We start from the raw sequence: 17,051 nt of genomic DNA, 5'->3' as shown, positions 1-17,051 counted from the left end.
GGAATATTATTGACACTGTTTCGGCTGTTCGTGGTTCTTTGTTGTCGCTTGGGTCTGAAGCAGATGTTATGAACGCAATTTTAGTACATTTGGTTTTGAATAAAGTGGATGCAGATACAAAACAGAATTATGATGAAAAACAAGAATATAAGTCGTTACCCTCTTGGGATTGTTGCTATGATATTTTGAGTCTTCGTTGTCAATTTCTCGAAAGTCATGGAAAAAGGACAGAATTTGGTGAAAAAGCAAAACTTGTCAAGCCCAAGCAAAATTTTAATCGCACTGCCCATACTTTCGTCAATTCAAATCCAAATTGTGTATATTGTAATTCAACTGATCATTATCTGCAAACTTGTTCTTCGTTTTCGGCAATAGCAGTTTCCGATCGTTTTAATTTTGTAAAACGCAGTGGCCTGTGTATTAATTGTCTGCGAAAGGGACATATGGTTTCAAAATGTCCATCAAAATCACGTTGCAGAGTTTGTAATTCAACTCACCACTCAGTGTTGCACATTTTTAGTCCAGACAACTCGGGACAGTCAACCATTTCGAATACTACTACAGTGCAACATTCAACTAGTAATCAAAATCCAGTTTCGCTTGTGGCTCGCTCATGTAAAAGGGCAATCATACCAACTGCTGTCGTTCTCATCAAAGATTATTGTGGAACTTTTCAACCGGTAAGAGCTTTACTTGATTCCGGCTCCGAACTCAATTTCATTTCAGAAGAAACTGCAAAAAGGCTTCGGCTTAAATTTCGACCATATTCACAAGAAGTTTCGGGAATCGGAGAAGTTAGAACCAGAATTAAATTTACCGTATCCGCTACAATAAAATCGAGAATTAGTTCGTTCCAGTGGTCATCAACATTTGCTGTCACCCCAACAATTGCATCTGTACAGCCCGGTGAGTACATATATACTTCAAATTGGAAAATTCCCACCGATATACCGTTAGCTGACCCATTGTTTTTCAAACCGCAACATATTGACATTCTTTTGAGTGCTGAAGTATTTTTTGATTTATTACTTGATGGTCGAATTTCTCTTGGATATGGTATGCCAAACCTTACCAATACTGTTTTTGGATACATTGTTGGTGGTATCGCAAATACTGGTCAAGCGAGATCAAATTTTACATGCAATTTGATGGTCAATTCTTTAGAAGTGGATCTTGATAAAACTCTAAAAAAATTTTGGGAAGTAGAAGAATACGAAAAGAATCCCAATATGTTGTCCGAAGAAGAAGCAGCATGTGAAAATCACTTTGTTGAAAATGTTAAATTAGATTTTGATGGAAGAGTTGTGGTCCGCTTGCCATTTAAAGAAAATCCCAAATGTCTCGGCGATTCGTTCGAAGCTGCTCGAAAACGTTTTTTGTACCTGGAAAGACGTTTAGATCGTGATCTACAATTGAAGTCAATGTATAAAGAATTCATGGATGAGTATTTGTCCCTGGGTCACATGTCGCTCTATAATCAACCGTTATGTGGTACCTATTACATAATACCACATCATTGTGTTTTGAGACCACAAAGTACTACAACAAAAATTAGAGTTGTATTTGATGCATCTTCTCGTAATTCGTCAAATAAATCATTGAATGATATTTTGATGGTTGGACCAACAATACAACAAGACCTGATCACCACACTATTTTCGTTTCGTTTACACAAGTATGCTTTTACTGCTGATATTTCTAAAATGTATCGACAATTTCGAATAGATGAAAATGATAGAAAATATCAACTCATATTGTGGAGAAATCAAAAAGATGAACATTTAAAGGTTTATCAACTGAATACTGTTACCTACGGTTTATCTGCCGCCCCATTTTTGGCGATTCGTAGTTTGTTTTTCATTGCAGATAAATATTCGCACTCGCATCCTTGTGGTTCTGAAGTTTTGCGCAACGATTTATACGTGGATGATGTACTCACCGGAGCTGACGACCTTGAAACACTGGCTCAAAAGAAAAACGAGTTAGTAAAAATATTAAGTTTCCATGGCCTTGAATTAGCAAAATGGAACAGCAACAACATTATGTTGGGTTCAAATCAAGATGCAGAAATCATCATTAAAACAAGTGAAGATGAAGTGGCAAAGGCCTTGGGTATGTCTTGGAAACCCAAGGAGGACGTTTTTACTTATCGATTCGAGTTACCAGATGTGATGAATCCTACAAAAAGATCTGTTTTGTCAATTGTATCAAAAATCTATGACCTGCTTGGACTATTGAGCCCCATTGTCATTCGATGCAAAATACTTCTTCAAGAAATGTGGGTGCAAAACATTGGATGGGATGACCCATTAAATGAACATCTTAAATCATTATGGCTCCAAATTAAATCGGATTTAAATTATATACATAAAGTGGAAGTCCCCAGGTATGTTTTAACTTCAAATGATACTCTTGGAGAAATTCACGGATTTGCTGACGCCTCGCAACGAGCGTATGGTTGTTGTATTTACTATCGAGTTTGCCTTAAGGGAGAATACAAAACGACACTTTTAATTGCAAAATCCAAAGTGGCCCCAATTAAGGCACAATCATTACCACGCCTCGAATTGTGCGCAGCAGTATTGCTGAATAAAACATGGCTCAAAATACAACCAAAAATTTCAAGTTTTGTCTCATCGATATATTTTTGGACTGATTCCAAAATCGTACTTCAATGGCTTAAATTACATTCGTCGACGTTGAATTGTTTTGTGGCAAATCGTATTTCTGAACTACAGGAGAAAACAAGAAATGTTAGCTGGAGACACGTCCCTTCGAAGAGTAACCCTGCTGATGTGGTTTCGCGTGGATGTAGCGCGGAGGAAATTTCTAATACCATTTGGTTTAGTGGCCCTTCGTTTTTGGAAGAAGATATTACAAAATGGCCCGCAACGGAAGAACAATTTAACATCGAAATTCTCGAACGTAGAAAGGCAGCTGTTTTTGTGGCAAATTCATCAGAAGTCAACATCATAGACGATCTTCTCGATAAGCATTCTTCATATATTAAATTTATTCGAATAATTGCTTATATTTATCGTATATTCAACAGATGCCCTGCTAAGAAAGATGTGAATATTTCGGATGTAATTCATTTGTCCCCAGATGAATTAGAAGGCGTTTTTTGGAGAATGGTGGCTCATATCCAGATGTCGTGTTTTGGTGCCGATATCAAATCAATGACTAATGGTGGTCTGGTAAACCCATCGCTTCAAAAACTTTCACCATTTTTGCATGAGATGACACTTGGCGCAACCACAGTCAAAATTCTTCGTGTTGGTGGTCGTTTGTCCCAAGCGCCCATTCCATATGATGCAAAATTTCCAGCATTATTACCAAAAGACCATCGCTTCGTTAAATTGTATATTGAGCATGTTCATCGCTCACATTTACACGCTGGATCAAAAGTTTTGTTGGGATTATTGCGACAGAAAATATGGATTGTGAACGCAAGAGATGTTGTACGCAAGGTTGTTCGTAATTGCGTTCATTGTTTTCATTACAAACCGAAATTGATGGAACAGTTGATGGGAAACTTGCCATCAGATCGACTTCGAGCTCAACGCCCATTTTTGATTGCTGGTGTTGACTTTTGTGGTCCATTCATGACGTCGTACCGTATCCGAGGAAAAGTGCCTTATAAAACATACATAGCTGTATTTGTGTGTTTCACTTCCAAGGCAGTTCATTTAGAATTAGTTTCGGACCTATCGACAAACAATTTCATCTTGTGTCTCAAAAGATTTGTTGGAAGACGTGGCATACCCCAAAAGTTGTATTGCGACAACGCCACTAATTTCGTTGGAGCACGTAACCAAATCAAAGAATTAAAAGAAAGTCTTTTTCGAGATGATGTGGTCCACGACATGAAATCACTTTGTTGTCAACTTGGTTTCGAATTCTGTTTTATACCTCCCCGTGCCCCACATTTTGGCGGACTGTGGGAAGCAGCCGTCAAATCTACAAAAACGCTACTTATAAAGAACGTTGGCAAAGCATATCTTTCTTTCGAAGAGCTACAAACAGTCATAATTGACGTTGAGGCAATTTTAAATTCGCGCCCCATCGCTCCAATATCAAACGATCCCAATGATGGTGAAGCCCTAACGCCTGGTCATCTGCTTATTGGTTCTTCATTGGTTGCAGTTCCCGATAAACATATCGATTCATCCCAATCATCATTATTGTCTCGGTGGCAAAGGGTCTCATTTTTGAAACAACAATTTTGGCAAATGTGGTCCCGAGATTATATGCTATCTTTACAACAAAAGTCAAAGTGGTTCAAAGACAATAACAACATAAAAGAAGGGCAACTAGTTCTAATACATGAAGACAACACTCCGCCACAACAATGGTTACTAGCTCGTGTTACAAAACCTATTCTAGGCCGTGATGGAAAGGTTCGTGTGGTTGAACTGAAAACTAAATCTGGAATTTGTTCTCGGCCAATTCACAAAGTGGCTCCCCTACCAAATAATGAAGAGGTTTGAAACATGGAGGTTTCAACGGCGGGAGAATGTTGGGGCAGATCGTATTTTATGTCATTTATATTACTTTAATTTATGTATTTATTAATTAAGTATTTTTATTTTATTTATTCTCCACTATTTATTTTATTAGTCGTTTAATTGTTCTTTATTTAAATTTTATTTACATCCCTTTAATGTTTCCCCACCCTAATATTTACTTTCAAATTCATTTCGTTTATTTACTTTACTCTCTTTTAGTTCTATGACCTATATTCGTTTTTCGTTTGTTTTCGATCATTTAATGTTACATTAGTTATTATAGTTTGTTTTGGTTTGATCGATCTCTTCCCACTGCTTATGTTGGTCGTGGGTATAGTTGAAGAAAACAACAACAACAAAGCATAAATATCGTTTATGCTTTCGCTTGTTATTTGTTTTTCATAATGCTTGCAAATTTGATGCATTGGTTGAATGCATGTATGTATGTACATACATACATATCAATAACTGTCATCTTTTGGTTCTTTTCGTGGTTCAGTGGGAAGAGATGATCAAAGTTAAAGTTAGTTGTCGATTATTGTCTGTCACCAACGCGTTGCTCGAATAAAGAAAAACAATGTTTGAACTTGTTATATTAAACCAAATAGAATATTAACTCTTGTTGTTCGGCATAGTTACATTGGAAATAATTATTGTAATAAAACAACTTATTTAAACTGAATTTTTACTCGGTCGTTGGGTTTTTAAAAAGGCAATGTTTGAACGGGTAAAAATATAAAGAAAATCTAAGTTGTTCTACGGGCGACATATCAACTTTGTGGTTCTGTGCAAACATAGACTATTCAGTCCATTGTGATACCACATTAACTAAAAGTACCTATTACATATGGGCACTTCTAGTTTTAACCGCTGAACCTTCTTGATTATTTTTCTTTGTTGAACCAACCAGATTGTTCCAAAAACATTAGCAGACTGCTTAAGTTAACGTTTTCCAGATCCGCCAGTAATCTGAAGCTATATGCTCCTAAAAGTTGCTTGCGCTTTACACAAAATGCAGGACACTCACACAAGAGGTGTTTAATTGATTCTTTTTCCTCCGCATCATGACAGCTCATACAATAGTCATTATACTTCGCGCCAATAGTTTTTGCAAAATCTCCTATCAGGCAGCGACCCGTTATAGCAGATATCAGGAGTGATATCTGACGTCTCGAGAACATTAGCATATCTAGTGTGCGGTTTAAGTTGAAATGGGGCCATATTTGCTTGGTGTCGTTACAACCCTTGCAATTCTCCCATCGAACATTTGCCATCATAACAGCCTTCTCACGCAGCATGAGCTTGCAGGTAGCTAGGGGCATACCAACAAATTCTAGTTCCCCTGGAATATGTAAGGTAGTCCCTAGCCTTGCCAACTCATCGGCTTCGCAGTTCCCCGGTATGTTCCTATGGCCAGGCACCCATATTAGGTGAATATTGTACTGCTCAGCCATCTCATTGAGAGATTTGCGGCAATCGATGGCCGTTTTCGAGTTGAGGAACACAGAGTCCAAGGATTTTATTGCAGGTTGACTGTCTGAGTATATATTAATGCCCACATTTTTTGGAACATTACTTCTCAGCCAATTCGCCACCTCTCTTATTGCTAATATTTCAGCCTGAAAACACTACAGTGATTAGGTAATCTTTTCGCTATTTGAAGTTCCAAATCATTAGAATATACTCCGAAACCCACTTGTCCATCCAATTTGGAGCCATCAGTGTAGAAATCTATATATTCTTTATTCCCCGGGGTCTGTGTACACCACGCCTCACTGTTGGGGATTAGAGTCTCAAACTTTTTGTCGAAAAGTGGACTCGCCAAAGTGTAATCCACTACGTTAGGCACATCTGGCATTGTTTTGAGGACAGAACTGTGACCGTAACCTTTTTCCGACCACAGCGATAGTTCGCGCAACCGCACAGCCGTTGTTGCAGCTGACTGTTTGGCCAAAATGTCTAAAGGCAATAGATGCAGCATGACATTAAGGGAATTTGTTCCTGTCTTGCTGAATGCGCCTGAAATACACAAACACGCCATACGCTGAACTTTATCTAAACCAGTCGGTTTCTGAAGTGCCGGCCACCAGACTACAACACCATATAGCATTATAGGTCTAACCACTGCCGTGTATAGCCAATGCACAATTTTTGGTTTTAGTCCCCACTTTTTTCCTATTGCCTTTTTGCACGAGTACAAAGCTACAGTTGCCTTCCTCGCCCTTTCTTCAATATTAAGCTTAAAGTTCAGCTTCCTGTCCAAAATAACGCCAAGGTATTTTGCACAATCACCAAAGGGAATTTCAATACCCCCTAAGGAAATAGGCCTAACCGTGGGAGTTTTGCGATCTTTGCAGTACATGACTAATTCTGTCTTTGCGGTATTTACCCCAAGACCATTGTCTTTCGCCCATTTTTCAGTCATCCGGAGGGCCCTCTGAATAATATCTCTGATTGTGGATGGGAATTTTCCCCTGACTGCCAGAGCTACATCATCTGCGTATGCCACCACTTTTATCCTTTCTTTTTCTAGAGTAACCAGAAGGCTATTTATAGCAACATTCCAAAGAAGAGGTGATAGAACTCCTCCTTGGGGAGTTCCTCTGTTCACATACTTTTGTATGTTTGCTTGTCCTAGTGTGGCTGAAATACGTCTCTTCATTAGCAGTTCGTCTAACAGCCTGAGTATACATGGATCAACATTCAGAGTTGTCAGTCCATTTAATATCGAGCTCGGATGGACATTATTGAACGCCCCTTCGATGTCTAGAAACGCCACGATTGTATATTCTTTGACAGATAGTGAGCTTTCAATAAAGCTGACTAGTTCATGTAGTGCGGTCTCAGTAGACCTGCCCTTCGAGTATGCATGCTGTCGTTTCGAGAACAAACTTGAATCGATGCTAGTTCTAAGATAAATATCTATCATCCTCTCCAGAGTCTTAAGTAGGAATGAGGATAAGCTGATTGGTCGGAAATCCTTCGCCCTTGAGTGAGAGGCTTTTCCCGCTTTAAGGTGGGTATTAAGTTCGAGTTTTTTCACTAAAGTGAAAACTAAATCAGTAAGAAAAGGCATAAAATTATACATATTTGTTGCACATTTTATTATAACTTGATGGGGAATAGCCCAGAGCAAGTTTTCACAAAGTTTGTATTCCTTAAAAAGTATTATTAAAGAAAAGTAATCGTGAAAAAATGGCAATTTTAGCGGCTAAACTCGAACTTAATACTCACCTTTAGGTATGAAGACGACTTTTGTTTCCCTCCACTTTCCTGGGATATATGATAAGTTGATACATCCTTTATATATCACCGACAACCAGGGGATAATTTTGTCAGTTACAGCTTGTAACTCCGCCGGAGTAATTCCATCAGGTCCAGGGGATTTGAATGGTCCAAAGCTATTTAGCGCCCATCTTATTCTAGTTTCCGATACAATTTCCTCGACAGGAAACGACCGCTGAGCAACTGTGGCACCGCCAGTACATGGTTCAACCGTCTGATTTCCAGGAAAATGTGTGTCCAATAGTACCTCCAGCGTCTCCTCACTGGACGTTGTCCAATTGCCCTCCGATGTTTTAATGAAACCTGGAGCGGAGTTGGTGGATGCTAGAACCTTCCGTAGTCTGGAAGCCTCGGACGTATTCTCAATACTGCTGCAGTAAGCATTCCAAGAGTTATGCTGAGCCTTTCTCAGTTCTCGCTTGTATCCTCTCAGAATCTTCTTGTAAGCGTCCCAGTCCTCAGAAGCTCTGGTGGACTTTGCCTTGTTAAAGAGCTTCCTGCAGGATTTCCTCATATTACTTAATTCCGTAGACCACCATGGTGGTCGATGTTTCCCCCTTGGCTTTCCTCTAGTGCATGCAGCTTTCAGTGAGATGTTGAAGGCCTTAGTAATCCGCTCCACTGCGTATTCGATATCTTGCACATTTCTCATATTTGTCTCTGGTATTTCCGGTATCATCATATTGAACGATTCCCTATACCTATTCCAGTCAGCTTTCCTTGCATTTGGCGGAAATATGGTCTTGGTGGTATGAACATCAAATTTGAAACTGATGTAGCGATGATCTGAGAAGCTGTGTTCACTTAAAACATGCCACTCAGATATCATTTCATTCAGTTCTTGCGAGGCCAAGGTGATGTCCAAAACCTCTTGCCTGTTTTTAGTGACAAAGGTTGGGACATCTCCCTTGTTGCAAACTACCAGATTAGTACGCAAAATAAACTCTATTAGCGACTCTCCCCTTGCATTAGTATCACTACTTCCCCATATACTATGATGTGCATTCGCATCGCATCCCATAATGAGTTTCGTCTTTGTTTTCCGTGACTCCTCCACTAAGGTCTTAACGGCATATGGAGGCATCTCCCTGTCATGTCCCATGTAGACCGAAGATACCCAATATTTGCATTTGGCTATTTCTAAACTGGCAACGACAGTGTCTGTATTGCACATTGGTGTAGGTCGGATGGTATTGCAAATGGGGCATATTGAACCACTTTTACGTATAGCTCCCATATAAACCGACCCCCAGATTTGAGTTGCGGAGCCTCTTACACAAGCACATTTCATCCGATCCGGTTGAAATTTGGTACGTGTGTTAGTATGTGGTCTCTAACAACCATGCTCATATTGGTGCATGTCGGTCCACAATTATATGTTATATAACCCCCATATAAACCGATCCTCAGATTAGACTTCCGGATCCTCTTGAAGGAGCAAACTTTATCCGATTCGGTTGAAATTTTGGTACATTGTGTTAGTATGTGGTCGCTAACATACATTCCAAACTTGGTCATTATCGGTCTATAGTTATATATAGCCCTCAGATAAACCGTTCCCCAATCACACAAAAAATTGTCCATATAAAGCGACCCCCACATTTCAATTCTGGCTATTTAACTACAGCGCAAAAGTTTATATCGGTTCGTAATTATTTGTAGATTTCCCTATATATACCTTTTTTGCCTAATATATACCACGTATGGGCAAACTTACAAGAAGTTTTAAGATACGTGGCCATCGGAAAGTATTACCACAATCACAGTCTTTAGTAGATATTTCTACGCAATCCATGGTGGAGGGAACATAAGATTCGGCCTGGCCGAACTTACGTCCGTATAAACTTTTTTTTTTTTTGAAATTCTAAAGTGTGGAGTTTACAACTTTTAATCTAAGACATATAGGTACACAATTTTTTCTTTTAAATTCGTAGACTTTTGTAGGGAATGCTGTTAACGTACCTTACATGTCCAAAACACTGACCACTTTTTAAAATTTTGCAAAAAAATAAATATTTATATAGAGGAGTCTATAAATAACTAAGATCCTATACGAACCAATTTTCGCGCGGTAGTTGGAGGGCCAAAATTCAACCAGATCGGCCGAAATATGTTCTTCCATGAGACTCCAAGAGTCAACTTTTGGGATCGGTTTAAATGAGGGCTTTTTATAATTATGGAGCAATTTATGCACGATTAGTAGTAAGCATATACTGTCATCGTGAACCAAATTTTAACCGTATCGAATAAAATTTTAACGTTTAGGAGGCCCAGAAAATCAAATCTGGGTATCAGGTTATATGGGGGTTATATATAATTATGGACCGTTATGGACCATTTTCTGAATGGTTGTTGGATGCCATATATTAACACCAGATCGGCCGAAAATTATTTCTCCAAGAGGATCCGCATGCCCAATCTGAGAATCGGTTTATATGCGAGTTATAAATAATTATATGCGAGCTATAAATAATTATACCAACCTTCAAATGATTCGTGTCAAAATTTGACGTCTGTAAGTCAATTAGTTTGTGAGATAGAGCGTCTTTTGTGAATCAACTTTTGTTATTGTGAAAAAAATTGAAAAAAAGGAATTTCGTGCATTGATAAAATACTGTTTTCTGAAGGGAAAAACTACGGTGGAAGCAAAAACTTGGCTTGATAATGAGTTTCCGGACTCTGTCCCAGGGAAATCAACAGTAATTGATTGGTATGCAAAATTCAAGCGTGGTGAAATGAGCACGGAGGACGGTGAACGCAGTGGACGCCCGAAAGAAATAGTTACCGACGAAAACATAAAAAAATCCACAAAATGATTTTGAATGACCGTAAAATGAAGTTGGTCGAGATAGCAGAGGCCTTAAAGATATCAAAGGAACGTGTTGGTCATATCATTCATCAATATTTGGATATGCGGAAGCTCTGTGCAAAATGGGTGCCGCGCGAGCTCACATTTGACCAAAAACAACCACGTGTTGATGATTCTGAGCGGTGTTTGCAGCTGTTAACTCGTAATACACCCGAGTTTTTCCGGCGATATGTGACAATGGATGAAACATGGCTCCATCACTACACTCCTGAGTCCAATCGACAGTCGGCTGAGTGGACAGCGACCGGTGAACCGTCTCCGAAGAGTGGAAAGACTCAAAAGTCCGCTGGCAAAGTAATGGCCTCTGTTTTTTGGGATGCGCATGGAATAATTTTTATCGATTATCTTGAGAAGGGAAAAACCATCAACAGTGACTATTATATAGCGTTATTGGAGCGTTTGAAGGTCGAAATCGCGGCAAAACGGCCCCATATGAAGAAGAAAAAAGTGTTGTTCCACAAAGACAACGCACCGTGCCACAAGTCATTGAGAACGATTCATGAATTGGGCTTCGAATTGCTTCCTCACCCACCGTATTCTCCAGATCTGGGCCCCTGCGACTTTTTCTTGTTCTCAGACCTCAAAAGGATACTCGCAGGGAAACTGAGGCCTATTTTGAGGCAAAACCGAAGGAGTACTACCAAAATGGTATCAAAAAATTGGAAGGTCGTTATAATCGTTGTATCGCTCTTGAAGGGAACTATGTTGAATAATAAAAACGTATTTTGACAAAAAAATGTGTTTTTCTTTGTTAGACCGAGGACTTATCAGCCAACCTGTTAGCACCAGATCGGCCGAAAATTGTTTCTCCAAGAGGATCCGAATGCCCAATCTGAGAATCGGTTTATATGCGAGCTATAAATAATTCTAGCGGGTTTCATCCGACCCGGTTGACATTTTGAACGTGCCCCCTAATAACCATCAATCTCAAGGGCTACATCGTTTTTGAGGACTGAAAAAAAAACTTCACATCATTTTTCGAGCTATGGTCATGTGACAAATAGAAGAAAACTGAAAAAAGTGCTCAAAATCGAATTTGGCGAAAAACTATAGAGGCTCGTAAAAAACGAACGAACCTCTATAGAGGAATTTTTTATCTAAACATAGGTGTGCCGAATATTGTATGTATCGGGTCATGTTTCGGTTTCAAGTAGGTCCCTTATCATTATTGCAACACCGTAGAATAAATTACCATGCCTAATCTTACATACAGACGGTCTCCACTAGATCTCTAAAGCAAGGATAGCAGCCTTTTGTCTGATTGCAAACTCTTCCATGTTTATTCTCTGAGAATTGTGTTATGTAAACTGCGATAAAGCTTATTATCTCTCAAAATTTCAATCAATTTTCCATTATTTCACAATGACAAAGCAAATACTACGAAATGATAATAGGAAAATATTCCTTATTTGCCATAGATGACCTTCATATTTCTACAGCAGCCAGTGTTAGCTGATGGTTCTTTTTACACCACCAGGACAACTAACAGCATTCTTGAAAACTAACCATATTTTTCATTCTTTTGCTGTTTTCATTTCCACTTCTTTAACCATTTTATCATTTGTTTTTCTTTTCTTCTTATCAACGTTACTGTGGCTGTTGCTGCTCTGTGTGCTGTGCATGTGGCTGATGATGACTGGGGTTCTTCTGGATATTGCGATGTTGTCGGTTATCCTGTCAATCTACACTGTAGTGCTACTGCCGATGGCGTTCTTGCTGACAATCCCCATTTAGTGCTGTTATTCTATATGGCCCAATTGTTTTTACGCGAATTAGTGAAGAGCTATCGTCTTATACAAGTGGTGCCAATGGACATGTCAGGCTATTATGGTAAGTTCACATTTGCTATTTATCTTCCCCCATTCTTCTTAATTGCACTTTTTCCTTTGTGTCCTTTTATATGTCATGGGGTTCCTTTCACCATTGTCTTATTGACCAACTTCTGGAAAATTTCATTACTATAAAATTTGTGGAAAGCAAAAGAAAAACGGAAATATTTGCTGAACAATTAAATTTGAGAAAAATTGCAATTTAACTGCAAAGGGTGGATGGTATACACAGAGAATATATACGAAAAGTTGACAAATATTCTTTAGCAACAAAATACTATATAGTGCAGGGTCGTTATCATGTCATCATACACACAGAAAAAAAGTATGTTGTAAAACTGATGCTAAAAAGAACTAATATTTATTGCAAAATTTTATTTTGTTTTAGTTTATATTTAAAATTTTGTAAGAAATTTTCCCCAGCCCAACGATTTGTCCTTATTCCAAGTATGTCTCAAAAAATGTATGAACTACATGGCAGTAAAATTTCAATGGCATACAAATTAGTTCAATTCTAACAAAAACAGAAAAAGTTTTTCGTACACTTCTCAAAAATAGTAAAAATGAACTACAGCGTGGTTAAAATGGGAATGATTTGGCGCTTAAGATTTTTGTTTTTTATTTTTAGTTCATTTTTGCTTTCCGACAAAGATGAATTTCGTAAATGATAATTAAAAATCCACAAATGTCGGAAAATTTTTGTTAATTTAATGAATCTCAAAATTTGGAATACAATTTAGTTCAATTTTCGCACGAGATAGTTAATTTTTCCCATAATGTAGTTTACTTTTTTTCTGTGTAAAGGAGGAAAAACTAGGATATAGGATAATATAACCGATAAGTAATATTAACTGTAGAATGTTGACCAAATAAAATTTTTTCTGTTCCAATCACGACATTAATTAAATATTACATTTAATTAATATTTTAATACATTATAATTATTTATTTTTATTTTATATATTTAAGAGAAAAATATTTATTTTAACTATATTATTTGTTATAATTATGTCAAGAGAAAACCAGAGAGTATCACTTTCAAGATATGGAAAATACACACAAAGAAAACATACTTTCGTCCGGAATTCACTTTTTGATAATCGAAATTCCCCTTTGATATAAAGTATTTTTTTTTAAGAGTAAATAAACCCGAATTTATGATAACCGGTGCAACGATTGTTTCTTATCTTTATAATTTGACTTTGAAGAAAATTTTGTTTGTCTAGAATTTCATACGTTAGAAAAGAAAACTTTTCTTTCACTGTAGGTTAGTTTACTTCTAGCACGAAACGCTTCAAAGTTTTCATAAAACAGTTTACTTTTTTTTGCTATGTACCTTCATAAGTGTTTCAGCTCGATGAACAATTATAGCTTGTGGCAATAATATCAAATAAACAAACAAACAATCTTCATCAACATTGCACTACCATAATCATCACCAACAGTTTGTAGAAAGGTCTCACTGTGTATGGAGGGTATATATGCGAGTAGTCGAGGGAATGAAAAAGTTCTTGAAAAGAAAACAATTCCAAGAAAAAAGAGAAAAATATAAAAGACAATAAAAATATACTGTTTTAACAATACTGGTCGTATAATAAAGCAAATCGCATTAACTGAAGAGCAATGGTTATGTGGAAAGGAGCTGCGGGCTAGAATTGTGTATGAGAGAAAATTTAAAAGTTACAGTGAAATAGTGCCGAAGAAATTATAGTATTTTTTAAAGAACATCGAAAAGATTTTTGGAAATATTTAGTATCTATCTTATAAGATACCCTTTTCCCAGTACACTCGAACGTACGAAGAAGTTTCTCAGCATTACTGAACTTTTACTGTACAATATTACGAAGTCTAGATGGACACGTAATTTCCATTTTTAGTATAAACAAACTAACGATGAATGTCAATTCTAACTACCGTTAAGTGAATCTATTTCTAGACAATAGTTCGTCTCCGAAAGATGTGCTCATGTGCTGTTCTATACACTGAAAAAAAGCATACCCGGTTCCAAAGATTTTGTCTTTACTCTAAAAAAAATTTGTATTGATTCCGTGCCAAAGATGCGAAGAATACAAGTAAGGATACTTTTAAGACACAATTCTCTTTTAAATTTGGGTTTTGTGTACTTGCTTCTAGGAAGCTAATTTTAATTGTTCGCTTTTTCAGCTTTTTTTCTTCATATGCTATCAAAGTCCTTTAAAAACGAGTTAACGACAACTTTATTTTCTAAATTAAGACTCGACTTCCAGCAGAAATTATGCAATGTTTCAAGTAAAACACTTCTTTAAAATAAAGTTTTGAAAAACATGTCCTATATTTGAACGATTTTTTGCTTTGTTGTCAAGATGCAAAAAGACAACAAATTTAAAGACAATTTCATTAAATTTAAAGAATTTTTCTGAATTATTAAAGTCAAGTTGACCTTAGCCCAAACATTTTTTCTTTCATGTTATGAAACCCAATTTGAAGTGAAATCACTTAATTATAAGGACAAAACGACTTCATTGGAAAGTTTATCGACTTTTGGACAAGGAAAATAACTTTATATTAGAGAAATACGTCTTCTATGCTAAGCAAAATTTGCATTCGCATTCTAAAGACATGAAATCTTTGACCTCACGACAATATTTTTTTCAGTGTAAATAGACAATCTTGATTGTATGTGTTTAGGAATACATGCTGCCAAGCAAGAATAAACAAAGTCACATTTACACGCAAAGAAAAAAAAGTGTACCGAAAACGTTGTTCTATTGTTAGAGTTTTTTGAATTGCTTCGAAAATTTTAAACTTTTATCACAAAAAAATTCGTTTGTTACAAAATTTTTATTTTTTCAATAAAAAAATTTATTTTTGAAAAAACAACACAGTCCATTTCGTTTATATCAAACGCTGTTCTTTTCTGACTTTGGGTATTTAATAAGACACATTTTACAGTCCAAAATTTAATATACTATGTTACAATGTAATGTTGAACATTTTTTCGGAATCTTCCGAACATATCTGGAATATATGTAAAAAAAAAAAAACAAAAAAAAAAAAAAACTTTGGTCGAATCAGGGATCGAACCCACGACCCTTAGTATGCAAGTCGGACGTAGCAACCACTGCTCCACGGTGCCAAACTAAATGTTTGTTTCTGTTAAATAAACTTTGTTTATTCGGTTCGTGGGCGCCGCAAGCTATGCTATATAAATACAACTTTTATGGATATTTATCTATTGATGACCATAACAGGTACATAGCTCAGTGGTTAGTGTGTTGGCTTACAAATTGCATGGTCCGCGGTTCGATTCTCCGCGATCGTAAAATTTCTTCTACATTGTTGGTATTACAGGAAAAGGTGTTAAGAAATATGAGAAGGATGGATATGAGAAAGATGTGAGGGAAAATGCAATTAGCAATGTTTATACCCTTCACCACTACTGTGGTACAGGGTATAATAAGTTTGTGCATTTGTATGTAACGCCAAGAAATAATTGTCGTAGACCCATATTTTAGTATACCGATCGGCTTAGAATTAAATTCTGAGTCGATTTAGCGATGTCCGTCTGTCTGTCTGCCTGTCCGTCCGTCTGTCTGTATATGTAATTTTGTGCACAAAGTACAGGTCGCAGTTTAAGTCCGATCGTCCTCAAATTTGACATAACGTCTTTCTTCGGGTAGAAGACAATCGCTATTGATTTTGGAAAAAATCGGTTCAGATTTCGATATAGCTGCCATATATAGTTATCACCGATTTGATCATAATTCACGTATTTATGAACCGATGTTCTTCAAATTTTGTACATCTGAATGTTTTGTCAGTCCCGTAAAAACTGCCAAATATCAGCTAAATCGTTTCAGATTTATATATAGCTCCCATATATATCTTTCGTCCGATTTGGACTTATATGGCCCCAAAAGCGAGAGTTTTGCCCTGATTTGCTTCAAATTCTGCACAACGAGTACGTTTAATGGTATCGTTAATTGTGCCAAATTTAGTTGGAATCGGTTCAGATTTAGATATAGCTCTCCTATATATCTTTCGTCCGATTTTGACTTATATGGCCTCAAAAGCCAGAGTTTTTCCCTGAGTTGTTTGAAATTTTGCACAAAGAGTACGTTTTATAGTATCGTTAATTGTGCAAAATTTAGTTGAAGTCGGTTCAGATTTAGATATAGCTCCCATATATATCATTCGCCCGATTTGGTCTAATATGCCCACATAGGCAAAAGTGCTACTCTGATTTACGTGAAATTTTGCAAAGGGAGTAGAATTGAACTTGAATCTTTGCACAGGCAGTAGAATTAAGGTTCTGCATATGCGTGTTTATTTTGGTTGAAATCGGTTCAGATTTTGATATAGCTCCCATATATATCTTTCGCCCGTTTTTCCGTCATATGACCACAGAGGTCAAAGTTGTTATCCGATTTACGTGAAATTTTGCACAGGAAGTAGATTCATCGTACTAACTATGCATGTGAAATTTGATTGCAATCGGTTCAGTTTTCTATATAGATTCCATATATATGTTTTTCCTATTTAGGGAAAACTGGCCGAAATACCTACATTTTCCTTATCAAA

The 17,051-nt window shown here is 37.0% G+C and overlaps 1 protein-coding gene across 1 annotated transcript in view; it reads left to right on the top strand.

Annotated features, from left to right (window-relative positions):
* The window catches only part of dcma (decima), a 482,124-nt gene that overhangs the window by 443,824 nt on the left and 21,249 nt on the right, over positions 1-17,051 (top strand). Inside the window, exon 3 of the mRNA XM_075293823.1 lies at positions 12,356-12,492. Coding sequence (XP_075149938.1) covers positions 12,356-12,492 — 137 coding nt within the window. The remainder of the gene's footprint in view (positions 1-12,355; positions 12,493-17,051) is intronic.

This window comes from Haematobia irritans, chromosome 2 (assembly GCF_050003625.1).
Source record: "Haematobia irritans isolate KBUSLIRL chromosome 2, ASM5000362v1, whole genome shotgun sequence".
Taxonomy (NCBI): domain Eukaryota; kingdom Metazoa; phylum Arthropoda; class Insecta; order Diptera; family Muscidae; genus Haematobia; species Haematobia irritans.
This window is presented reverse-complemented; position numbering and strand designations above follow the sequence as displayed.